General features: G+C 48.0%; 1 protein-coding gene and 1 long non-coding RNA gene across 4 annotated transcripts in view; one reads left to right on the top strand and one right to left on the bottom strand.

The window, feature by feature from the left end:
• The window catches only part of LOC126506316 (uncharacterized), a 36,451-nt gene extending 25,948 nt beyond the window's left edge, over positions 1-10,503 (top strand). The window contains exon 3 of the long non-coding RNA XR_007593172.1: positions 5,778-10,503. This is a non-coding gene — a long non-coding RNA (uncharacterized lncRNA). The remainder of the gene's footprint in view (positions 1-5,777) is intronic.
• Tbc1d1 (TBC1 domain family member 1) overlaps positions 1-27,106 on the bottom strand; it is a 176,598-nt gene that overhangs the window by 8,495 nt on the left and 140,997 nt on the right. For all 3 annotated transcript variants that reach the window (XM_050149798.1, XM_050149799.1, XM_050149800.1), the window contains 4 exons: positions 21,694-21,852; positions 12,752-12,996; positions 10,515-10,674; positions 4,394-4,563 (listed from right to left, as the gene is read on the bottom strand). In XM_050149798.1, coding sequence (XP_050005755.1) covers positions 4,394-4,563; positions 10,515-10,674; positions 12,752-12,996; positions 21,694-21,852 — 734 coding nt within the window. The remainder of the gene's footprint in view (positions 1-4,393; positions 4,564-10,514; positions 10,675-12,751; positions 12,997-21,693; positions 21,853-27,106) is intronic.

Genomic DNA, 27,106 nt, shown 5'->3' with positions numbered 1-27,106 from the left:
GGTCCCCAGATATGTGTCTGCTAGATGGCTCCCCTTGTACACTTATATTTTTGACTCACTGCTATTGAAGTCTTGGTGTCTCTCTTTGCAGTCTCTGAACATGGTATAATGAAGGCACTGACTTGTGGCTGGCAAGCCATACTTTCTGGCTTTCCTAGACCCTTCCCAATCTGTTGGTCTCAGTGGCCCTTAGTGCAGGGCAGAGGAGCAGTCTGCCGGGGGATCTGAGACAAGGAACACACTGTCTAAAGTAAACTTCAAACTGATAATGAAGCTAACTAGAAGTCAACCTGACTTTAACTATCACAGCACATGGCAGTGGTAGGGCACGTGTCCCCAAGGCACTCCACCCTCTGGGTGAGGCACTGCTGATGTCCCTTTGCAAACTACTCACTTCCACCAATGCAGTGGCTCGAGCTAGGGCACAGGGCCACCCTGCTGTGACAGCCTCTTCTGAACACAGGGCACAGGGCACAGGGCCACCCTGCTGTGACAGCCTCCTCTGAACACAGGGACTTTGTGAAGATTGGTTTCTGCCCCCCAAGGTCGGGTACAACTGGGAACTTCTCTGAACAACACTACCACGGCACAACTTCCACACGGTCTTGTGGCTCTCGTAACCCTGCAGATTCCTGAGTCAGCAGGCCCAGGGTGGGTCCCAAGATTCCTCTTGTAACAAGCTATTACACGATCCGACAGTGCTGGTCTGGGACCGCAGGGCAGAGACTAAAGCCGGCTGCAGGCCTGCCTCTCCAGGCAGCTCTTTGATGTTTGCTGCTGTGAACTGAATCAAGGTTTCAGAGTCAGAGCGCTCATTCACTGTTACATGACTGTCACTCTGGCTCCCACAACACCCTTCGTTCCCAGAGGGCCCTCTTTCTGGGTCAGCAAATGCTTACGACCTTTTGCATCTGACAATTGTGGCGAGCACAAGGCCACACCGAGGAAGGTGAGTGGCTCCAGAGACCCCAGCTCTTCCGTCCTGGACAGTCAACCTTGGAGATATGTCTGATGCTGCTCCCAGCATGAGCCGACTAAGGCAGGGCTCATCCAGGAGCCCGGCTGGGACCCAGCTGCTCAAGTAGTCTACAAAGGGCATCTACTGAAACGGGCTATAGCCCCAGAGAGGCCTGCCCGCCCACCACAGCCTGTCCAGACACGGGGCCACATGCTGCCAGAGTCAATAACTGTACCCATCATTTCCACCATGAGGACCTCCCAGGTTTGAAGCTGGTAGCTCCTCCGGCCACTGAGTAATCATGCTGCACACCTCAGACTTGCTCTCTAGTCTGTTCAGACGTGGGTACCTCTGGGGGGGAAGGGGCAGCAAGCCTGAGTTCTTAGAGGTCAGGCTCCACACTGAACCACGAGCCAGAAGGAGGGCAGAAAGCTGCTGGCACTTGACCCGTTTTCTATCAAGACTGTTTCTGGAATGAAAGCTTGGGTTCCCAATGTCAATTTCACCCAGCCCACGCCCTCATTACTTCACCACACACTGAACACATCTGGCACTAGAACTAACTACTTTCTGTTCTCTTTCTCGTCTGCCTCTGACATGTGGCTCAGCCAACTACAGCCCGCCTTGCTAATGTTCTGTTGTAACATGGCTACTTCACCCTTTTACCCGCTGCAAAGGCAGAGCTGTGGAATTGCAGCAGAGGCCTTCTGAGCTTTGGCTGAAAATCTAAAACATTGCCACACAAAATGCTGGCCATCCAGAAACATCTCATTCTTCCAGGCCCAGATGAACCAAACTCTGTCAGCTCCAACACTCAATACCCAGAACCCCGTGGTCTTTCCCAGTTAGGCCCTGCCATTGTATATGGGGTGCTGGACCTGCCTAATCTCACTGAAAATGGAAACTGGAATGTCATGGCTTAGATCTGCTAAGGAGTCTGGGGAGTACTGCCTGTCAAGTTCAGAGCAGCTACACAAGCCAGCTCAGGTGCACAGATACAGATAGGTGTCTTCTGGTGCTGAGACACCATAAGCTTCTGGTATTGAAGGGTACCTGATGCATACCAGAGTATGCAGTGCTCCCAGTAAGTACAGCTCTTCACAGAAAAGGGGAGGAACAAACAAACAAACAGCCATTATTCCCCTCTCTCTCTGAGGCTGTATACTCAGGAGGTAGATCAATGACCTGCCTTGGAGCTGGGACAAGAAGTCAATAATCGTGAGACACAGACTCAGTCTTGGCAGCCAAGACTCTGGGTTCACCTCAGAGGCTGTGAGTCGCTAAGTATATTCAACAAAGACTAAGAAGGGAGTAAACAGTGCAAACATCAGAAATAAAGAGCACCAAGAGTCTATCCTGTGTTAAGATGCAAATATAATCTTGAGGTATGTGGTGTGGGCAGCTGCTGAAGCACTCTGAGGTGAGGTGCACCTGAAACCTCCCCTCTCCCCTCTGCTGCAGTGAGCACAGGCCAGCTAATAACCACTTTCTGTCTTCAGGAATGTGGTCATGCCTGCAAGAACTCATGTGGATATATAGATTCCTTAGGACCTGGCAGAAAGGATGGACTCAGCAAGTGAAAGCGGTTTACACTGAGCAAGTGTGCCAAGCAGGTAAGACCTGGGCCAACCAGTTAGCCAAAGATAAGTAGAGAGTGGACAAGAACTCCTCACCACGGTCATAAGCAGTGTGCAGAGATGCGAGGTCATGTGAAACAGGAAGTCCCACCCTGTGCCAGGTTTGCACTTTTTTCAGCACTTAACCTCTAAGGTAGAAGAGCAGATGAGCCTCACAGCTGCATCCAGCTACAATTCACTGGACCGGCCTGAGCTGGTTCTGATCGGGAATGATCAGAAATCCTTACATAAGCATTTACTTTTTTAAAAAGGCTTTATCTCACCATCTGTGTTTAAACGACTTATCTAGATTTGTATCTACAGAAAGCGTTCTAAGCTTAGGAGAGCTGACTGCTGACTGTGCAGTGTGACCCGATGATGACACCCCTTCCAGTACACTCTGTGTGATGGTTTATTTTGCTTGTTGATGTGCCTGGATTGAGGGATGTTGTGCGATTAGTAGAGCGTGGCTGGGTGTGTCTGTGCAGGTATTTCTGAAGATGACTGGTGTGTGTCAGAACAACTCAGAGGAAGACTTGGCCTAAGTGTGAGCAGTACTCCAAGAGGCTGGGGGTGTGGGTGGAGCAGTCACACAAGAACAAAAGGTGGAAAAACCTTTAATCCTAGCAGCTCTCTGTGCTGAGGCCAGCCTACATAAGTGAATTCAGAGGCAGCCAGGGCTACAAAGTGAGATCCTATCATAGGGGGAAGTGTGCAGGGAAGGGGGAGCAGCCTGCAAGCAAGCCGTGTTCTACTGCTCCTGGGCAAGTGCGGTTACTGCTGCTGCCACCCACTGACACCAGACTCTAGCTCCTTCTCCAGGAGGACTCCAGACCTGCTGTTGCCACCCACTGACACCAGACTCTAGCTCCTTCTCCAGGAGGACTCCAGACCTGCTGCTGCAGACTAGGGCCACACCGTTGGTCTCCCTGAGGCTTCTGGCTTTGGGAACTGCACAGCTAGCAGACTTTCTGGCTCAAAGGTATGCAGATGGCAATTAAATCACCTAGGTTCCAATCATGCAAGACAATTTAATAGACCCCCCCCCCAATAATTATGGCATAGCCTGTTGGTTCTGTTCCTGTGGAGAAGTCAGATTAGCACTCTCAGCCACACAGCCTCTGGACGCTTCTAGTCGTGACTCCCCCACTCCCACTAAGCATCTTGCTTCTCCAGCACAGCAATCATTATCAGAAAAGTCTTTGTTCCCAAACCGTTCATGTTCTGCTTTAGTTGTAATTCCCAGCTAAATCTACCTAAAACATTCACCATTTAGGAGTAATGGTGCTATTGCATATGGAAGCTAGAGATGCCAAAACCTTCCAACAGTAACAACAGATTAGATTGAGCAGATTCATGAAATCAAGCTTATACTGATTACAGAAAAGTCATTTTCTGAACATTTCAGTTAGTACCACTGAGTGGAAAAATCAAAGCACTCATTTCTACAAAATCTGGCACCTTATAAAAGTTTGCATTTCTGAAGAACAAAAGACAAGAATGGAAGCCTCCTACATGTAACAAACTACCGATACTGGTCCTTCTTAGCACACCTGGCTTCCCGGTGCCTTCTGCCATTAACACACACACACACACACACACACACACACACACACACACAGAGTCAGATATTTCTTCTTCTGATGCATATCTGTGATGTGCCTTCCATATGCCACCCGAAACACAAAGTGGTCAGAATCAGCTCCTTTTTAGAAAGCGACACTCCAGACCTCAGCGGCATTTGGTGACCTGGGGCAGGCTGTATCTGATTGATGGCACTCTAGATCTCAGTGCACTGAGAAGGCTAGTACAGCCGTACCTGATTGATGGTCTTCTCCATTTGCACTAAGCCCAAGTTGGGTAGTGTGTTCTTTATGAAGTCCACTATGGTTTCCAGGTTCTCATGTTGCAGAATCAAGGGCTTATGGCTTCCCAAAAGACTTAAAGCCACTTTAAATATGACCTCTGATCCCTGAAGAAAGATCATATCTAAGAAGACACAGAAATGCAGAGTTAAGTCCTGCCAGCTCCTGACAATATACCACCCTCTTCTCTCTTCCTCACACTAACGAGTAGAAGGGTGGGAAATTGAATCCAAGTTACAAATTTTGTTTCCTTTTTAAGAGCCTGTTATTTCAGACAGAGTTGTCAAGACATTACTGGAAATGATAACAATTAAAAACAACAGATACATATATGGCTTAGGTTTTGTCACAGGTTCAGATAAAAAATTTCTACTCTGAAAAAAACAAATTGAAAAGATCTTCAAAAGTTGATAACATTTTTATTAGCTTATGATTTTTTCCATAAAAAAGATTTTAAAGGAGTTGACAAAACATGTTTTAAAAAGACTAGTTTTTAATTATGTATGTGTGTGTGTGTGTCTACGAGTATGTGGAGTGTGCACATCTATACACTCATGTGCATTTATAGAAGGCAGAAAAGGGTATCAAGTATCCTCCTCTTCTCCCTACATATTCCTTTGAGGAAAGGTCTCTCCCTGAAGCAAAGGCTCATGTTTTCCTGTCTAGGCTGGCAGCCAGCCTGAGAGATTCTCCTGTCCTGGTCCCCCTCAGGGTTACAAGCATGTCTGGGACACCCAGCTAGTTACTCCAGGACTCACGGCTGTGGAATAAGACCTCTTCACCACTGAACCGTCTCTCCAGCCACTGCAACGGGTTTTCAATTAGTAAAGCCTAAAGACTCTTGGAGATGGGGAATTATATTTTGAAATAAAAAGATAGAATGAAAAGATGTTTAAAGCTTTTAACAGGCATACAAAATTTCAAAAGCACACTGAACTTCATCAGAACAATGGCACCAAGAGCCATTCTTCTGTCTGAGGAATTTAAGTTGGGTGAGGCTACTCTCCAGTTCTTGCTGTGTTTTCTCATGATTGTTGGCAAGCCACAGCAATGCCTATGCTGAATTTATACAGTAGGATGAGGCAGTGGACAAAGCAACAAACTGGAACTGGAGGCAGTACAGATGGGCATCAGTGCCTGGGCTAGAACAGAAGAAAACTGGCTACTGGGTGTCTCGGCTCGGACACGTTTGACCTAGAATAAAGTGACTGTAATAGTGACTGGAATAAAGTGAAAAGAAAAAGGTGAAAGCAGAAGTATAAGTAAAACCAGGGCCAACTAATCAGTTTCTCTCCTTCTTTGACACTCCCCACCCGACCCTTGGCTGCGACACAGTAGAAAGGGTGAGGAAATGGCACCAGTGCAACTACGACACCAAGGCAAACCAAAGTCCTCCAGAGAAGAGTCCCCGAGATGCCCCTCCACGTGAGTCAGAATGACAGCACGGGAGATCTGTTCATAAACTGGAACAAAGCTGGACACCTCTGGAAAGGTGAGAAACTGAGTCAGGGCAGCATCTGGACAAGACACAGGAGAGAGGGCGCTGATCTGTAAGCTTACTCAGCAGGCTAGTCCTCAAGATATCTGAAACGTTTACTACGTCCCCGGTCACGTGACTGGAGTTGGTGCCAACTGGGACGGTCTGTGCTGGAAAATGAGGGCACCAAGTGCAGCCTGAGACTGCTGACCACATGCGGAGCCCTTAGCTACTGAAAACACCACACCTGCTCAGGGCTCAGGCTGGCCCTAGCCATGGGATGACCTGCTTCCTCCTCAGGGTTGGTTGTTGAGGCTCAGACAATAACTTCAAGATTGGCATGGCTTAGAGGAAGTATATCCACACCAAGGCTGTGTCACAGGAGAATCCGTGACATGCCTAGCTTGTGGAACACACACCCACATATAAACCTCACCATGGCAGGAAATGATAAGTTGGAGAATAGCGCTACAGGACTCATTTTTATTAATTTGTTAATTTTATTAATGTGTGTGTGTGTGTGCGCACACGCGCGCACACGCGCGTGCGTACACACACACACATGCCAGCCAGAAGAGGGCAACAGATCCATGGGAGCCGGAGTTACAGGTGGCTGTGAGCTGCCTGATATGGGTGCTGAGAACTGAACTCAAGGCCTCTGGAAAGCAGTAAGCTCTCTTTACTGTTGAGCCATCTCGCCAGCTCTTACAAGATGTATTTTAAACATAAATGTTTTGTAAAAGAACAATCAAAATGATAAAAGTTTTATGTACTCTGAAAAACGTTAAGCCTAATTTGTAAGTAACTGAAAAAAATGTTACCTACAACACAGCCCCTCTGTGCCAGCCCAGCTATTTCTATTCTGGTCATCTTCCCACGCTCACACATCTGCATTTGGGAATTAAAAAAGTCAACAACAGTAACTGTCCTTGGAAAGCCCCTGCAGGCAGTGACTGCTGCCTGGGTGGAGGTCCTGCCAAGCCGCAGCTGAGCTGGGGCACAGCTGCCCACTTCCCTTCCTTCGCTGCATTTTCCAGCCATTCAGAAACAGGCAGGAACTAGAGGGTGCCTTAAGTTCAGCTGACCCCACCGCAGTGCATAGGACTTGCTGAGAAGAACACAAATAACGACTTTCCCTTTGAAGACATTCCCACAGCTCTGGCTCTGTGCCCCGTCACACCTGGGACCTCTGTTTACAAGCCCATGATCTGCAAGTGCAATTTCCTTTGGTGACCTCATCTGGAATCTCTCTCAGCCACATGACTGCTGTCCAGGACAGCCCCACCCTCCCCTTAACGTTCTCCTAGGAGGTTGCAATCCTGTGGTCATAGCCTCTACCTTCCTAACACGAATGTGACAATCATCGTTCAGGCAGATTCTGCCAAGGCACACCGTTGCTACTATGTCATACTGCAGAGCCAGCGGTTCCCTGGCCATAGGACAACTCCCATTTCCTACTCTCTTTTCACTCTAAGGCTTCTGTGCCTTATGTCAAGCCCTCAGTTTTATGCTCCGCTTTTATCTCCTCAGCAGGGCATTCTATAGAAGGACGCAGAGCCGGACCCTGCAGCTGCCTCCTCTAGCAGGAAAGCCAGCTCCTGTTTCTCCCAAAGGCAGATGTGATCAGAAAGTGAAACAGATGTATTTTACTTTATATTGATGTGCCTGTGTGTGCAGGTGCTTATGAGGGTATCAGACCCGCTGGAGCCAGAACTACAGGTGGCTGTGAGCTGCTTGAGGAGGGTGCTGGTGTAAACACTGGGTCTCCAGCCTCCATCTTTGGAGGCCCTGTCCCTGTGCCCCTTGAATCTTGACCCCTCCCCAGGAAATGTCAAGACTACTCCCTCAGGCTATTTAAACTGCTCCCCCTAAAAATAAACACGTGGCTTTCCCCCTTTCCTCCAGTGGTCGTGTGTTGGCGCTTTCAGGTTCCCCTCGGGCCACCTGAGAGCGCGGGAGTCCAATTAAACCTGGATATCTTTTAATTTGGTCTGATTGGGATTATTTTGGGTCGGCAGAGAGCTCGTGTTAGAAAATATTCCTAACAGCTGGGAGCTGAACTCAGGCCCTCTGCAGGAGCAGCGTGTGCTTTTAATCTTGGAGCCATCTCTTCAGAGCCAGAGCACGTGTTTCAAGGTCCATGCTCCACTCAGACTACAATCATGCAGACCACGAGGTCCAGGACAGAGGACCACGTCTACCTCAGTATGCGCACCATGAGGTCACAGGATACACACTGGCAGCAGCTGTCCTCTCAAGCAGCACGTCCCTTTTTGACGGTGACCTATTAAATAATATGGGAGCTATGCTGGTGCAAGCTGGGAATCTCTTTACACTTGTTGTTTTTTTATTTAATGCATTTGTACGTGTGTGCCATGGCACTACTCATGGGAAAGCCACAGACAACTTGCAGGAGTCAGGTTTCTCCTTCCTCCACATGGGCTCTGGGGACTCAACCCATGTCATCAGGTTGGGTGACAAAAACCCTTAGTTGCTGAGTCATCTCACTGACAAACTGGAAACCTTTTACTCATGTATAAAAGAGAGTATCAACAAAGGCTCATTTGCTTTAAAATTTATCCAGGTTTAAAGGCTTAAAATGGGAAGAGGTCCCAGTCCAGAAAGGCCCAAGAGCCTGAACAGCATAACTATGCAGCTTAACTACTGCTCCGTATGGAGCTCAACTAGCTTGGTCCCCACCGCTATAAACGGAAATGGCCGTGAGAACGCTGCCTTTTCAGTGCGACCAACGGCTGAGCTGGACCACTGAGAAGTGAGCCAGCCAAAAACTCACTAGTACAACAGGGAGCTGTGGGACACAGGAATTTTGCAGACATTGGCATCTTTAGGCACACTGTATATAAAACTCCAAGACTCATCACTCCTTCAGAGAAAAACATCCTGTCTGAACTGGCTTCAGCTTTTATTATTAGACTTTAAGTCACGAGAATGTGCCGCACGGAGCACCAAATTATCCTGCAGAAGAAAGGCTCTCATCTCCAGGGAGGAGGCTGCTTGTTTTTCCTGCCCTTCACCAGCATAAGCAGCCTCATTTGGCTCTCCTAGGGACCAGAACTTTCTCTGCAGGTGGCAGCCCCAGTTTGGCCCCGGGCAGGAGTGCCTCACTCATCCCCCCCCTGTAGCAGAGTCTGTGGTCAGTTCAGCCCCCTTGGCAGAGTTTCTCCTACAAACCCTGGAATTCAACTTCTCAGCTGTTTTCACACTACCAACAAGGAGTTCTCCCCTCCCCCTGCTCAGTTCTAGTCCTCACACGACCCGCACAGCTAAAGGAGCGAGCGAGAAAAGGTGGGTGGAGCGGGGCACCCCCACCCCATGCCAATTTATAGGAAACTAAAGCTCAGTAAGTATTGGCAAGAAAGACTGAAGCCCACAGCTAGATACATCCTGGGATCCTTTTGTCAGTATAGCAAGCACCCAGCTTTGAGGCTTTTATTCTTTACATATGGTCTAAATGCCATGAAATCTCACAGCTGGCCAAACTGTAAGACAGCTTTTACTACCCATCTGACTTTAGTGAGCCACCCTCCCTCCCAACCCTGAACGCTAGAAAATAAGTCAAAAGAGTCACGCGGAAAGGAGTTGTTTTAAGGATACAGATCCCTGTCACAGAGGGAAAGTCTCCAAAGGTTCTTGTGGACAGACAGAAGGAAATAAAGGTAATAAATAGTTCAGCATTCTGCTGGGAGGTGAGGGGAGAGGAAACCAACACCCACTTAGCCTCAAAGACCAGCTTTAAGGGAAGGAGAGACAGCTCAGTGGTGGGGAGAGCTTGCTGTTCTTCTTCCAGAGGACCCAAGTTCAACTCAGAGCATCCACGTCGGGCCCTTCAGATTACCTGTAGCTACACTTTCAAAGGATAGGATACCCTCTTCTGGCCTCCTGGAAATTCCCCCCCCACACACACACACACATCTACTCACACAGGTACACACACATACACAAATAAAAATACATTTAAAAACCAAAAAGCTAGTTTCGTACTTTTAGGATGTAGAATCACATCTGTATAGTAGTGTACACGCAATGCAATGCTTCTGAACAGTCCCTCAAGACGCTCTCCGAGGGGCTGGAGAGATGTAAGTACTAGCCATGCAAGCATGAGGGACTGGGTTTGGAACCCTAGTGCCCACAAAACAGGGCATCAGGGGGCAAGCCTATAATCCCAGCTCTGGAGAGGGAGAGACAGGAGATTCTCTGAGGCTTCAATGAGAGACCTTGTCTCAAAAATAATATGGGGAGGGATAACGGAAGGTTACCAACCTCTGGCTGCCACATGAATGAGCATGCATGCATGCGCGCGCGCACACACACACACACACACACACACACACACACATATCCTCTTTGGCTCTGAAAAGAAATCTTTGAAATTATGAGATTACATGTGCTTCAAAGTAAAAGAGGTGACTAATGGGTGGGACTGTGTAGAGCAGGGTCTGACCTGCTCACCAGATGAGGACTCCTAGGCAACCAAGCCTGACTAGACAGTCACACAACCAACAACGACCACAGGCTGACAATACAAGCTGCTCACTGACAGGAGAATGCTGGCTGGCAGACACATGGAGGAAGCTCACCAAAGACCCTGGCGACAAAGCCGAGCGGGAACTGTGAGGCGAACACCGTGAGAAACCAGGGAGCCGCGTAGAGGCTGGGGCCGATCTCCTGCTCTTCCAGGTGGTTGTAGAGGTCTCTATGGTAGTCATGGAGGAGCCGCGACAGCTGGTACATCTGGATCTGCAGGAACACACATCCACAGGGCTGACAACTACGTACCTACCACTCGTCATCTCACAGGGTGGGAGGGGACTTTCTGCCCTGCTTGTCTTCTACTTGGCTGAGGGTATCCACTGACTTCAGTGACTAATGCATCCCTGGAGCTCTTGGGAAGAGGCTCACACGTGGTCAGTGGAAGAGCCCCAGTGCGATAACGTTGGGTCAGCTTCCACTTCCTTCTTTGTCCCCTTGTGTTCCTTGGCTAAGAGACCCTTAGATGTCTGCCTGTAAAAGCATCTCACGAATTCCCTTACAAATGCACATTCTTAGAAAAACTCCAATCAAGGGGAATATGAAACATAATGTTCCAGCTAGGTAGCAGCAAACCAACATCACCTTTACTATGGTTCTAGAGAGTAAATCCACTGTCTGCGCTCAACAGCCAGTTCCCTCTGGACTCCCAGAATCACTCCAGCAAACCAATTTCTTAGGTTTATTAACAAAGAAACACAGATTCTGAGCAACTTAAAACAAGAAATGCTTAAGATGAACAAAAAGAAAAACAAAAACTCCAAGCTAAAGTTCCACTCTGAGGTCAAAGGCCACTTCTTCAGAGAATGCTGCAGCTCTGGCAGGAAGCTTACCCCATTCTGTGTAGCCTGTGGCTCACACAGGACCTCAAGCAGACTAGAGCCTAAAGACAAAATAACTCAGAGAAGGCCAGAATCTGACATGAGGCACTGGGGTGGATATGTACGTTCGTAACTGGGAAAACTAAAATACAACTTAGATCATAAGTTTTCTTCAGCACCCTTCAAGCTTCTAAATGAAAAGCTGATTCTGCTAAAGCAGGAAAAAGCCTGTAGAGTAGGCTAAGTGCCGTAAAGCTGTGCCACTCCACTCTGGTGACAGCTGCCACACATAAAAGACAGTGTCGGGGCTTGCTTTTGTGAAGTTCATGTTCATAGGGTTCACAACTCCAGCAAGAGTCCAATGGACTTTCAATAACACACACTGGTGTTTTCAAACCAAGTCCTCAGTTCTGACGGTACATTTTAAAGCCCTCAAGTTATGGGAATTGCACAAATGAACAGGTCCCCCGACAGTTAAGCAGTGCTTAGGGACACCTCCAGATCAGGGCCCAGAGCTTTCTCCGCTTCTGGAAAACAACAAGTACAGTGCCTGTCAAGCTGGACACACTGCTGTGTCGCTTTCTCTCCTTCCTTCCTTTCCTCCCTCCCGGCCTGGAAGCTGGGGCTAGAACCCAGAACTTCACCACACGTTAGGAAAACACTCAACTGCTGAGCTACATCCCTAGACATTTTGTTTGTTTTTGAGACTGGGCCTCACTATGTAGCTCAGACTAAACTCATCCATACAGGCCAGGACAGCTTACAACTTTGGACTCTCCTGCCTCGGCCTCCTAAAACTGGGGCTTGGTTTTCTTTGGATAAACTTGTTCATTCACTGACAGGATTTCTATTCCATTCCCGGCACTGCTGGAATCTAGTGCACAACTCGACAGAATCTTTTCCTCTCACTAAGGAAATCAGGACACCAGACAGTAGGAAGTCAGCACTAAGGTGATTTATGGCAGGAAATGTGTTGTCCTGAAGGCATGGGACAAGACAGCATGAAATGGTATGTCTAGGATGAAGGGACGCAGGGTCAGTATAGGCAGGAAGAGCTTCTGTGATACAGTATATGACAGTGTAGCTGAACCCTAGATGGACAGGCAGTGGGGATGGAAAGAGGATCCCAGGCAGAGGATAGAGCAGATCACAGGCTTGGAGACACCAGTAACATTGCTAGGAAAGGAAGGGATAGGAGTTAAGGTCCTGGAGCCAGACAGGCCTGCATTTAAATTCCACCTCTGTCACTGGCTAGCTGCATGCCCTGGGCCAACTTCATATTCCTGTCTACAAGCTGACCCAATTAATAGCATCATCCGGAAAAGCATTATGGGAAGCACACAGATCAATGCCTAACACAGAGTGAGTTAGCGGCAGCCATCAGTGGAGAAGAACCTAGATCAGCCTAAGAGGAAGGATGCGTGTCTCCAGCATCTCTTTATTTACAGCACAGGGATGCCTGGTACCTGTAAAATAATCATGTCTGGCCGGTACTGTTTCCGCAGCCCCATGTCAAACATCAGGAACTTGAGCATCTTGAATGCCTCTTCCTCACTCATATGAAGAAGCAAAATGCCTGCCACAAAGCTGAGGCCTTGGCAGTATCCTACTTCCTGGTCCAGAAGCGAGTAGGCCTTCAGGATGTTATAAAGGGACAGCTGACCCGCTCCGAGCTGGGCAGAGAAGTATGGGTGGGTTGGAAATGTTCGCCCTGGGAAAAGAACATAGGTCAGGTATAGCATACACAGAACCATGGAACCAGAGAAGCAGCTGTAGGCCAAGGGTGTTAACATCTGTGTCCTCAGCACCACCTCTGCCCTGTGAACGTGGTCAGCTGGCAGTAGGTCCTAACATAACATCTGCAACAATAAACGGTAAGTTCGATAGCTCTGTTGTTGTGTTTAGTTTATTTGATTTTGAGACTGGGTCCCAGTTTACAGTTCTGGCTGGCCTAGAAGTTGTTTGCTGTGTAGACCAGGCTAGACTTTAATTCACCGAGAGTAGCTCATCCCCTCCCTCCCAGGCACTGGAATTAGAGGTGTGCACCACTGTGTCCAGTGAGTGGTGGTTTAGGTAGAGTAAGTTATAATTACCTTTTATCTAGTAAATATTTGTGTTTCAATCACATTTGGATTGAAACGAGAAGAAAGTCGCTAGTCCTGACAACAGAGCCCTACTTCTTAAGAGCACTGTTCTTTCTAGACATCAACCCTAGCCCGTGTCATTCATATACTGGGACAGATCTTTGCCACAAGCCTTTCTAGACCATGAGTTCTGTCCACAAGTGGGTCTCACCACGGGATTCTTCTATACTTTTAAACCAGAGGCTGAGATCTCATACAGGCCAAGGGATAGTAGGTATTCTCCTATACTCAAAACAGTGACCTTCTGAACAGGGGATAAAACAGGTCTTAAGATCATGGGGCTGGAGAGATGGTTTAGTGGTCATGAGCATTGGTGCTGTTTCAGATGACCCAGGTTTGATTCTCAGCACCAGCACCCACACAGCGCTTCCAACCACTTGTGGCTCCAGTTCCAGGAGACTTATCCAATACCCCCTCTGATCTCTATGGACACACATACACACAAATAAGTAAATACATTTTTTAAAAAAAGAAAGAACGAAAGAAAGAAAAATCATAACTATTTCCACAAAGTTGATACCGAAATCAAATGGGCCAGGGAGAGGCTCAGTGGGGCTTGTCGTCAAGCTGACAGCTGGATTGTGATCTCCAGGGACACACATGGCAGGAGAAGAAAACTAACTCTACAAGTTGTCCTCCAATCAACATGTGTGCTATGCCACAAGTGTGTGCACAAATAGGTAAAGCTGTCATAAATAAGTTTAAAATATAAAGTAAGTTTTAAAACCAACTTTTTTTGCCTTGTTTCATTCAGGAGTCTTTTACTGCTGATACCTGTGAAAGTCTCTTGTGACATCCTGGTGACAGATGGAGAGGAGGATTTCTAAGGAACAGTGACTAGAAAGCGACACATTAAAAAATTACAGAGGGGCACAGGACCAGGGTAGACACAGGTGAGATCCATGGCCTGGCTGGTCACCCGGGCCACAGCAACTGTTAGCCAGAGTTCCTGAGCATCAGCATCGGGGCAGGAGGACAAAGCCACAGGTTTGTCCTCAGCTTCTCTAGAAAGCACCTACTTCATCTTGATGAAACGTGGCTGAACCAGCCACAGGCTCCTGCTTTTCAATCGCTGTTCCCTTCCTGTCTCTTCTACCTCTTCCTCCAACACATTCCCCAAATACTCTGTGCAGTCACCCTACTGTTCAGGAGAAGTAAGCTGTGCACACAGAACAAACACTCCCCTCCATCAGTCTGGGTGCACACACTCGTTTCCTACTCCCAGATATGCCCTTTAGGCCCTTGAGACCTGGGAGGGAGATTCCCAGGGTCTCCAAGACCTTGTTCCACTGTGGACCCCACTGAAGGTGTGCACATGAGCAGAATAGGCAATTACTTTTGTTAAGCTCTGAGTGATGGGCGCATATGGCTATGCTGCAAGCTATAATGAGAATTTAACACTGCCTAGCTGCCATATTAAAGTTACAGGTAGGGCCAACAAGATAGCTCAACGGGTAAAGGCACCCTGTATGTAAGCCGGGTGACCTAAGGAACCCATGCATGGGTGGAGAGAGTTGACATTACAAAACTGTCCTCAGATTTCCACACATGTACCATGGCACACCTAGTCACACATATACATCATATACAAACAATACTTTTCTAGCCACAAGTAGAATTATTTTGAATAAGCTGTTTTGTTTAATTAAACATATACAATATTATCATCTCACTATGTAACCAAAATGAAAACATCAAGGCATTTTGCCTTCTCTTTTCATATGGCACCGAACCCCGTGGTTCTTGTGAATGACAGCACACCTTACTTTGGTCTCATCACATTTCAAGAACTCCACAGTCACTTTTGGCTTCTGAACTGAATAGGCCAAGAGTATCGCTTTCCTTGGATTATCAGAAGCAGGCAGCATACGCCCTCTCCCTTCTCACTCCGTTCCCTCACCGGTTCACAGGCAGACGGGAGCACACCCTGAGACAGGCCAACCAGCATGAATACCCCTCTTCCCTATTTCAAAAGATGTTTATTTACTTACTTACTTATTGGGTAAGTCAAAGGTATGTACATCTTACATGTGACAGCCAGAGGACAAGTTGGAGAAGTCAGTTCTCTCTTCCAATCTTGTGGGTTCTGGTACCAAACCTGGTTTGTCAGGCATGGAGGCAAGCCGAGCCACCTCACCACCCCATTATCTGCCATTCTTTTAGCCCTGTGCCTCTCGCTTTCAGCCAGAGGATCCTGGGAGTCTGTGAAACCTGCTTAGAGTTTGTGAGAGTCACCTTTCTGTTTTCAACTTCAGATCCATATAAAGTCGGTCCTTTCTTTGTTTTCTTCAAAGAATATAAGCAGAGCAGACTAAATGAAGGTAACACGATAATCCTGTTGGTCCTATTAAGTAAGCTATGAAAGTTGTTTTAAAACTAACACAAATGTCATAAACCATCACTGATTTCTTTCGGAAGACAGTTGTTTTTCATTGTATAGTGAGCTAGTTATTTTAAAACAAAAACAAGGTTTTTTAACTGTGTCAGTTTTAATTTCTAATGCAGTAAATATTAACACATTTTCCATATAAGGCAAAGCTTGTTGGGCTACTCAATTTGAAAGAAAGGAATCCTGACCTCCCAAGTTAGGAAACCCTTGTCCCAGGCAAACACAGCTGATCTGCCTTCCTGGCTGCAAATCCAGAAAGGGGGAAGGTTGGTTACTGCGAAGTGAAGGACCATCCAGGTTAAAAAACGTTTCCTGGGCAAGCCACTCCCGTGAAGCCAGTGTTAGTGTGGCGGCCCCAGGGAGGAGAGGGAGACACACCGCGTCCCTCATCAGGTCTTCCTTTAGTCACCTCACAGACACAGCCCCCGGACCTTGTGGGATGTATACCTGGGGCATTCGTGGTCCAATGGGCCTCACTTCTCATTCAAAGCTGCTGACCACAGGTAAACCAGCAGTGGCTATGCGCTGTTTGGCACACTTTGGAAATAATAAAATGAAAGTCCAAGGCCAAGTCTCTCCTGCAATGAGTCTGGCACAATAACCCCTAGGCATACCACTGGCTCTAGAAGACCCTGCCAGAGGAGAGTAAGAAACTGAGGCGTCCTTGCACAAACTCACCGGAATAAGACCTCCTTCTTTAGTAAACTACATGCTATAATTTACCATGAGACTTGGTAGAGAACTGTGGGTCCCTTCAAGTTCTGCTAAAGGAGATGCAGGCTACCTTTATAGACCAAAAAAAAAAAAAAAAAAAAAAAAAAAAAAAAAAAAAAGGTAGTTGGAAACTGTCAGATGGGCACAAAGAAACTCCTGGACTAGGGAGATGACTCGGTGGGTAACAGCACTTGCTGCATGAATACAGAAAACAGAGCTCAAACTCCCAGAATCCACACAAGTAGCGAATGTGGTCACAAGCATGCCTGTAATTCCAGCACTGCAGGTAGGTGAAGTCAGGAAGGCTTGCTGGCCACCAGCTTAGCCCCAGGTTCAAAGAGACCCTGTGTCAAAGGCATAAGTGGAAAGTGATATAGCAGGACATCAGATTTGGGCTCTGTGTGCCCTCCCACTCCAATGAGCTTCCTACAGTGCACGGCACATCTAGGTGCTCAAGAAGACCCTTTGCAACTGCAACTGCAGCTGCCGGCACGTGTGCACTCTGTCCTAAGTACCTAAGTGTCCAGAGGCACTGGAGTTAGCATGATTCCTGGGACTAGCTCGCGGGGCTCTGCATGTGAGCACCTGCGCCAACCCACCACCGACCAGATATGGCGGGAGTCTTGGCACTGAAAACTAAACCCCAGAGGTCTTTTGAGGCATTGGGAGGAGATGGCCACTGAGAAGTTTCTGGAGACCATCGGCTGACTGGAAGGGTGCGGCAAAGGAAGGACATCATACTCCGCTTTACTCATTTATCGTTCACACTGTTTCCTCGCCATGAGGTGACAGCCTGGCTCAGTGCTTGCTGCCACCACCGCCGCTGCTGCGGTAGCACACTCTGACACAGCAGCTTGAGAGAGAGGATTTATCTGAGTTCGCAGCTGAGGGAAGTCAAGGCAGCAGGCACTGGAAGCAGCTGGCCACATTGCATCCGAGTCAGAAAAGAGCAGCGAGTGCACCTGTGCTAGTGCTGAGCTGTCTTCTGCGCCACACAGTCCAGAATGCCCTGCTCAGGGAGTGTCCTACCTCACAATTAGATGGACAGATCTTCCATCTAATTGGCACAGCGCTTGGCCATAATCAAGATAACCACCCTGCCCAGAGGCCAGTTGCTCAGGTGACTACAGATTCTGTGGGGTTGACAGCTGACACTAACAGTCACCCAGGGCATATTTAGAATGACCAAACAAAGTGAGTTCATGTTGAGATCTCGATAATATCAGAAGCACTTCCGATTAATTCGTGGCACTGCTGGAGCAGGAATTTACTGCCCTCCAGATCTGTGATGTTTAACTGATTTCCACAGAACAGAGTCCAGCCTCAGGCTGGACACACAGGCTAGTGTGGCTGCGGAACAAATTCTAGGCATATTTCTGTCTTTTGCCATCAAGGTTTTTCACCTGTTTTACTGTACCTCCCAGTTAGCAATAAAGACCTGCTCATCTTTTATGAATTCCAAAAAAGCAGCGAAAATTCTGCCTCAGGTTTAAAGCCTCTGGTTAAAACACATTAAGTGGAAAGACATGACATGACAGTACCTAGGCTGACCCTGCGCCCGAGTGGCTCTGATGGTCATGTTCTGCCTCTCCCCACTAGCACAGGCAACCCTGCCACGCCTGGGTTTCACAGGGGAAGCATCTCTAAGAAGCCCATCAACTATGTTTCTGAGATCAGAAATGGCGGCACACCTGCAATTGAGGCAATGGGGATGTAGGCAGGGAGACTTGGGGTTTGGACCACACGGTGAGATCCCGACTCAGGAAAAGAGCAAAGAACTGGAACCCACTGAGAGACTCATGGGACCCTCACCGAGTCATTTTATATGGTAACAAGACTGCAAGGACTAGCCGGGCGTTGGTGGCGCAGCACTCGGGAGGCAGAGGCAGGCGGATCTCTGAGTTCGAGACCAGCCTGGTCTACAGAGCTAGTTCCAGGACAGGCTCCAAAGCTGCAGAGAAACCTTGTCTCGAAAAACCAAAAAAAAAAAAAAAAAGACTGCAAGGACTTGATACAGAGAAGGAAGGGCAATTCCAACTTCTGCTCCGACTCAATCGTGTTTCTGTGTCTCTGGACTGGGTTGTGGTCTTTCTACCAAGCCCCTGTCCCCCGTCTCACCCCCATCACAGGAGAGGCTGCGCAAAGTCACTGGTAGAGACAGATAATTTCTGACGTGCAGGATGGCTACCAAAAAAGATGTTTGGAACCCCCATCAACAGCCAGAAGTGATCGGGAGCCCCAGACAGGGTCTTGGCAGTCCATGTTATGCACCCAGGATGGAAAGTCACAGAGCTGAGCAGAAAGGCTATTGTCATCAGGAGGTCAGGCCAGAAGATGGAGCTGGAGCCAGGGTGACACCTGCTAAGCCTAGTAGCTTTCTCCGGGCTGGCTGTGGTCTGTGCTGAAGGAAATGCCAGGAGACACATAAGAAAGCAGTAAGCAGAGCTAGGAAGTCAGGCCATGAGGCACAAAGACTAAGGACTCTGCACAGAGCCTGCCCCAGCTCTTGCGTCCACAGTAAACTAACTGCACAGTTCACAGCAGGCCATGCAGAGGTGAAGTCAGGCCACATCTGAAATCACACTTTATAAACCAGAGAACACTACTAAACTGTAAGGTTGACTATTTTTACTCCTTGAAGGAACAAATCTTGCAAAAAGCTGTTTAAGCAAAAGGCCCAGTTTCATAAAATAAAGCAAGAGACAGGAAAACAAACCCATGAAAAGCCAAATACTTCCCATCAGTGATGTTTTTTCTTCCGGCCAGTATAGGAAAGCCACTTTGAAGGAAATAGACTGTGACATCACTCTATAGCATACACCTTCCCTAGGCCCAGTAACTGATTTACATACAAAGTACACAGCGGCATGGGCTCAACAAGAGCCTGTGGGGTGAGCTGAGCTTCGGGGTATCCTGCTGGTCGGGACAGTGGCCAGAGCTGGAGGCCTTCTGGGCCAAGCCTACTTGATGTCAACTCACAGCAGAGCCAGAGCCCTGAAGAAGGGCACCCGCTCCAATTCTGGGTCTGGGCCAGCAACCAGGATTTCTGGTTCACACAGGGACAAGAGCTAATGCTGGCAGAATCCCTGGATCACTAGGAGCCTGGTGGAGGTAACTTGGGACACGGATTACTGCAAATAGAGGTTCTTTAGACCCTTGGGAGGAGGACTGGAGACCATCCAAAGTGGAGACCAGGCAAGCACTGGGCCAGAGGTGAGGAAAGAGAAGGGTCAACACAGTGGGGGCTGGGTGTAGCTGGCCTTGGGAGCAGAAGGGAGAGGGTGGGGCCGAGCAGGGGCAGAGAGGATGTGAATCAGGCTGTTTTCTAGGGGAGAGGCCACTGAGCTTGGGCTCAGACAAACACTACTTCCTAGGGTGAGACCTGGCTGGTTGGGTGGGGGTTGGGGCGGGGAGTGTGGCCAAGCTGGACTTCATGCTCTTTCTGCAGGAAAGTGGTGACATTCAAGCAGTCTGAGGCAGAGGGCTGACCATGCCCAGGAAGTGTGAGGGCCAGGCAGACAGGAAGTCAATGGAACAAAATGCAGAACAGGGAGGGAAGTCTCGCCCCCATTTCCTCTCCTCCTCCCAAGCTATGGAGGCGGGGGGGGGGCACTCCCTGTCACACTCCTAACCCCCACTTCAGCTCACGTCACATGATGGGAACATGATGTCACTGTTTCTGTTTCTTACCTGCCAACGTACAAACAGCCATCCACCCTCAGGGTCACCGTACCAGATGGGCTTTGACTGGAGGCCTGTCATGCCTGTCAGCATCACCCTTTACCTGCCTAGCATCTCCTTGGCAACATGGAGCCTGCTGGGCTTGGCAGTCTTAGGGATGGCAGAATGACAGGGGGCAGGTCCAGTACCTCTGCTCTGACGACCATGGGACTTGATTGCTCAATGTCGGTTTCCTCATTTCTGAGGACAGAGGGTCAGGTTCCCAGAGAGGAGGAGGGAGGCGTGTGAGAGTGCCTCCCAACTAACGTGGTAGAAAGATACGAGTGCCTACTACGTGTGGGGCACTGTCCTTGGGTTGAGAGTGTACTGTAATACAGCCCACGTGCAGCCATGGATGGCTGCGTCCTACCGAGCAGAACCAGGGGTCAGGAGGGAACAAAGTTCTCATGTCACACTGCTTATTGGAATATTTGTTTATCCAGGTTATAGGATCTCTCTGTGCACTTATCTGTGTGTAATGTGAATGATGTCATTTAAAGCCAGCACTACAGAGTGGCCTGAAGATTGTATGGAAGCATGAAGTGTATGGCTTGAAACTGACTCCTGCTGACCCAGCCCGCCTTCTCCATTGTGGCTGCAGCAAGGGAAGTACCCATAGAACGGGGCCACTACAGTGCCCTGAGCAAAGACAGGGACCTGGGGGCGGGGGGGGGGGCAGAGACGGCCTCGGCACCCAGAACTGACACTCTGGAAGCAGGACGGCATGCTCCACCAGCAGTAAATGAGCTGCAGCCATGGAGCCAGCACCCTGCAGCAGAGACAGGCCTTGTGAGAGGGCGGAGAGGGCACCCAGCCACCCAGCAGTCAGAGCGTCTCTTGTTCAAAGTAATTCCTTTCTAAGTCAGTGAGGTCTTCCCCATGGCAACTGCAAAGACATCCAGCACACTGCTTCCTTCTTGTGTTTTAACAGCTATTCTAGAAGTAAGGCACTGTCCACTTTCCAAGATGAAACTGCAAACACACAGCTTTCTACAGCTTTTCTGATGAGTTCTGTTTGCACACCACAGCCCAGGGGATGCTCCTAAAACTAAACCAAGCCAGTGCATTTCTCTGAAACTAAGCCAAACTAGTGTGTTTCTCCTGTAACTAAACCAAGCCAGGGTGTTTCCCAGGATGCTTCTTCAGTGGGCCATAAACCATTGTGGAAATATGAATTACTGAACTAAAGCAGAATTATGTCTCTACATCCTTAATGACCACTCACCCTTCTCCATGCCCCAGAACATGCCAAGCAGAACAAGCCAGCCACCATGCAAAAAGGGAGATGCTTATGCCCTCTCAGATGACGTCTGTGACCACTGGAGGGTTTTGAAATGAAGTCTCAGCACTCAACTGCAGATTACTAAACGACCTGGCCACCTCTCCAGATTTCTCAAGTGTGGAACATCCCCTCTTGTCTCTAGGGGGAGGGCAGACTCACCGAGGTCAATGAGAATGGCGTGCTGCTGGGAGGTCAGCTTCTTCAAGAGTTCTTTGTAGGGCACATCCTTTGGTTGCTGTTTACTGGGAAGTGGATGTCGAAGGAGAAACTGCTCGGCTAGAAATTTCCAGATCTCACCCCGGTGATGGCGTGGCACACCTTTAACAGAGAAGAAAATGCTAAACCAGACTTTATGCACAGAATTCCATCATTGATAAAAAAATGAACTGCGTCCTTTCCCGTGACTGCAAATTCGTGTGTAGTGTGTGTTCTTTGTGAGTATACAAGCCTATACATGTCCAGGGGCATGTGTGTATGGGTACACATGCACCCTCAGGTGCTGTTCCTCAAGTACACATCCACTTTATTCAGAGACATGGTCACTCACTGGGCTGCATTACCTAAGTAGGCTAAACTGGTCAGGGAGCCCCAGGCATCTTCCCATCTCTGCCTTAGCTGGGATTACAACCATGTGTGGTCATTCCCAGCTTTGACATGGGTTCTGGGAACCAAACTGAGGTCCTCACGCTTGTGAGACCACTCTTTACTGACTGCACCATCCCCCTAGCCTCCAGTGAATGAAATTCTTGTTCCATTATGAATTAACTGTACAGGAAGCAACAGAAAAAGTGTTGCTTCTCCCCCTCCATCCCTCCCACCTCTTACCTTCCCCTCCCCTTAGCCCTCCTTCTTGTTTTTCACCTTCCAAAAGATACATTATGATCTGAGCAGGTCATACTCTGCAAAGGACAAACCTGTGAGTATGGCAGAAATCCCGACCCCACCTAAAGCCAACTAACGATGCTCTAAGAAATGAAAGAGGGATAAGGAAGTGAATCAAAGCGAGATAGAGCTCAGGTGAAAGCGAGCGGCTCCGTGTATCTCAGCAATTGGGATCTCACAGCCTCTGGCGTGCAAGCCAAGATGAAGGAAAAAGAAAGAGAACCAACCAGAAGGAAGTTATCTTGAGTGGGTCAGGGTACCTGGACAGTTGTTGGTTTTTCCCCACCCTGTGTATCAGCTTGGGAGAAACGTAAGGAAGACCTAACTAAGTGACTGCATCCCACACCTCCTCTAAATGTTTATCTCAGCATTAACTTGATGACTCTGAGCAGGATCCATTTCCTAACCCTGAAACCTCTAGTGGCTTTGTTTCTGTACATGTACCTAAAGCCAGGACTTATGACATCATCACCGTAATTGCAACTCTGTACCTTGAGAAAAGGGTCCCTCACAGCAGCACCCAGAGAAGGAGCTGAAAAAAGAAGCCAGTGTGCCCATGGAAGCAGAGAGTTTCTGTCAAGAAATGCTACAGCTGGGGGCTGGAGAGATGGCTCAGTGCTTAAGAGCACTGCCTGCTCCTCCAGAGGTCCATAGTTCAATTCCCAGCCACCACTTGGTGGCTCACAACCACCTACAGTGAGATCTACTGTGCCCTCTTCTGGCCTTCCAGCATGCATGTAGGCAGAACACTGTATACATAATAAATAAACAAATCTTAAAAAAAAAAAATGCTACAGCCAGCAAAAGCTGGAAAAGCCAGGTACAGTGGGGCTGACATCTGGACTTGGGATTGCAGAACTGTGAAAGAGAGAAAAAAATGTGTGTGTTTTACTTTTTAAAGTTAAATTTATTTGACAATTTTTGTACTTGTGTACAATACATTCTGATTAATGTCACTCTCCATTTTCTCCCCAGTTTTTAAATGTTTCATATATCTTGACCATATTCTTCCCTTCCAGCTTCTCTCAGAACCTCCTCGCCTCCCTAACTTTATGTTCTTTCTCTTTCTCTAAACAAGAAAAACAAACAAGCCAAAACAAGCACACATTAAAAAAAAAAAAAAAAAAACCCTCTCTAAACCTACGGAGTCTGTTTTGCATTGGTTAACTACTTCAGATCATGGGGCCTGGCCTGGAGTTTGCCATACTCTTGGAGAAAACTGATTTTTCTTTTGCCAGCAGCTATCAGTTGCATGTTGGTTAGGGGTGGGATTTCATGTTCATTTCCCCTTCCCAATAATGGAATTTTGTGTGTCTTGAATGTGTACAGGTCTTGACACTTATTTTAAAGAAAACCTTTGGGTGTGTTTAAGTGTAGGCACACGTGTGCCACCATGCTTGTGTGGCAGTCAGAAGACAGTTCTCAAGAGCTGGTTCTCTCCTTCCACTCTGAGGAACCCAGAGACTGAACTCAGGTCATCAGGCCTGCGCACAAACGTCTACCCCCAGACCCGCTCCCTGGCTAACTTGTGTTTTAGCCACTGAGTCTGTAATTATTTACTGTGCCAGCAACAGGAACCTAACAGCCCCTAACAGCTGTTTTCTTACATCAATCTACTCTTTTTTCTTTGCTTACCATTCCTGCTCAGGTCTGCCTTAGATGTACACACACACACACACACACACACACACACACACAGAGCAAACCTGTAATACTTCAAACTCCGACTAAAAGCAAACAGTGCACAAGGTCACAGTCAGCATGATGAGTAATTTATAGTGGGGCTTTTTCACCAAATACTTTCTGGCAGACTGGAAATTCTTCCCAATTAGGAGATGTTCAGTTTCCTCTTCTTCCTAAATCATTCCCCTTATCTTATCGAGATTTATTTTGGGGAGGAAGAGAATACTGGTCATGCTACCAGTGAGCACCGGATACTCTCATACTGCAGGATTAGCCAAATCCGAGACAGAAAGCAAAGTCATTCAGTCAGACCCAGTGCTTTTGCTCAGAATGTCCTGGAACATCTTCCCCCATGCTCAGTTTTGCTTTCTACTAAGCTCAAGAGGAAACCTGGTCATAGAAGGCCAGCAGGCAGGGAATTCTGGCTAAGCAAGAGACTGTTCACTCAGCTCATGTGTGAATAACTATTTCACCAATGTGAAACTAATATACGCTTACTGCTATAAAGGGAAAAGTTCTGACAATGCAAAAGTATAAGATGAAAAGCAATAAGCCCACTCATAACCAGGGTGGACATATACTTCCAACATTCTCAACAGAAAGCTTCAGAAAGTGGGGAGGAGAACCCCTGCTGCTCATTCTATCAGGACAAGAGTTAGCACAGGGCGCTGTGCCCGGTGGCCCAGGAGGCGCACTCACCCACCTCTAACCTAGACATGAGCGAATGCATCGCCATAGGTCTCTGTGTGAGAGACCAACTGTGAGACGGAGCACTGTCCTTCTCTTACATGTGGAAACGCCCACTGGGCTGTTTCCAGGGAAGATGCATGGATGGTCACATGGCTGGGCCACTTTGTTTTGGTTTCAGCCAAATAAAAAAAAAATAGAATAAGCATTCTTATCGTAGCAATCTGTGGCTGATTAATTTCTAGAATAAGTTTCTGGGAATTGCATTGCTGGGTCAAAGGTAAGTGGAGTTTGCATCTGACCCATTCTGCAGATTGCTTATGGCCACTTCACACTAACATACTGAGAGACACAGCTATTTGCTTCTAGGATTCTGAACTTTGCTGCCTTTCAAAAAGTCATCTGAGGCCCATCAAACTTGGAGTTACTTAATATTCCACAGAATTCTTTTCCCAAGTTGACTCCTTAATCCTGCTACTCCCATCTCATGTTAACTTGGAAAAATTTCTAAGTCCCTACTGGGAGGAAAAGCCTCATCAGTTACACAAAGACTGTCTTCTGTTTCACAGTTACCTCTGCTTGGAAGGTCAAAGTCATGTTTTGGTTTAGTATTATTTAAAAAGTCTGAGGCTCGGACAAGCAGTGGTCGTTTGTTTGAAGTTGCTAAGTCTTTGCGTGTTGAAACTGGATGACGGAGCCTCTGACTGTTTACACTCGTTCAGGGAATGACCAAGTCAGAGAAGTCAAAGGAGGTCCAGACCAGCCCTGCTTACCATACTCTATGACAATCTATGACGTGCCTCACAACCCTGCCCTACTCTAGCCCGCGGGTCAAGTTACCTGGAGCCCATTGTCCCCTCACCACATGGAACAGGAAATGAATGCCCAGGTTTGCAAGACCTCTGAGATGCTCAAATATTTGGAGCAGCTGCCAGAGGGCAGGCTACTGCTGCTGAGGTACCACTTCAGCATGTCACTTAGCTAACTGTGAGAAGGGAAAGACGGTGCACTCGTTTCTGCTTCCTAACTTTTCAAAACAGCCATCTGTGACCACCCACCACGAAGGTCACAATGCAGCAGCCACAACAGGTGCCAGATCCATCAGCACTGCAGGACCATTCGAGAGTGATAGCTTGGGCCAGGCCTCTCCTGCTGCCAGTCAGGAGGCAGAAGTGCGGACTCCTACCTAGGATCACACAAAAGCTGTGCAGAACACGCCTCCAGCCCTATCCCTCACACACATGGGACTTGAGAACAGCGCTCTGAGGCACGGCTCAACCAAATGCGGCTGGGCATGGTGATGAGAATTCCTGCAAGCTGAGGGCCTGAGGCCACTATCACCCAAGTCTCCTTAATTCGTAGGAAGGGAGGTCAAAACTAGCAGTAACTACCCACGAGCACTAGGACACTGCTGTCAAAGCCCAGTTAATGGTTTTGTTTACTTATTCAATCTATTTGCATGAGTTTGTTCGAATGTGTGGGGTCATGGTACGTGTTTGTGCAGACCACAGAAGTTGGCATCAAGGGTCTTCCTCAATCGCTCTCCATTTAGCTTTGGAGTCAGAGTTTCTCACTGAACCTGGAGGTCTGACTGGTCTAGCTAGTCAGCCTTCCTAGGGAATCCCTGGTCTCTGCCTCTTGAGTGCTGGACTTATGAGTAGTTACCCCCTGTATAAGTCTTGCATGTGTTCTGGGGATGTGAACTCCCAGGCTTACACTGGCACAGAGTTATCCCCCCAGCACAGCAGAAAGTTTTTAAGGATGTCTAAAAGGGATGGACTTACAGCTCAGTCCAGACACTGACCACTCTTTCAGAGGATCTGGGTTCGATTCCCAGCACCTTTATGGTGGCTCACAACTGTCTATAACTCCAGTTCCAGGGGATGACATCCTCTTCTGACCTTTTTGCACACTAAACATGCACATGGTATACAGACATACATATAGGCAAAACATCCATACACATAGAAATAAAAATAAAAAATCTTTATTAAAAGAAAATGACCATGGTAGAAAACTGCTTAGTCCTATTGGCCCTCTTAGCAGTGAGTAATACATGCACATTGCTTCCTTCTACACAACCACAGGAAACCCTGCATTGTATCTGTGTTTGCAGCCCTCATTCAGATCCTGGGTATTCAAAACTAATGGAGCAGATCTCAGGAGCATCAAGTACAACAGATTACTCTCAGAAGGCTCCCCCTCACACCAGTGCTCACCAAGAGAAATCATACTGTTTACTGGAACATAGGGAGTTACAATGAATCAGACCAAAATAAAATGAGAGAGAGGAGGGGGCAGAGGGATGGGGAGAGAAACA

This window comes from Alexandromys fortis, unplaced genomic scaffold (genome assembly GCF_014885135.2).
Source record: "Alexandromys fortis isolate MF-2015 unplaced genomic scaffold, M_Fortis_MF-2015_v1.1 scaffold_0, whole genome shotgun sequence".
Taxonomy (NCBI): domain Eukaryota; kingdom Metazoa; phylum Chordata; class Mammalia; order Rodentia; family Cricetidae; genus Alexandromys; species Alexandromys fortis.
This window is presented reverse-complemented; position numbering and strand designations above follow the sequence as displayed.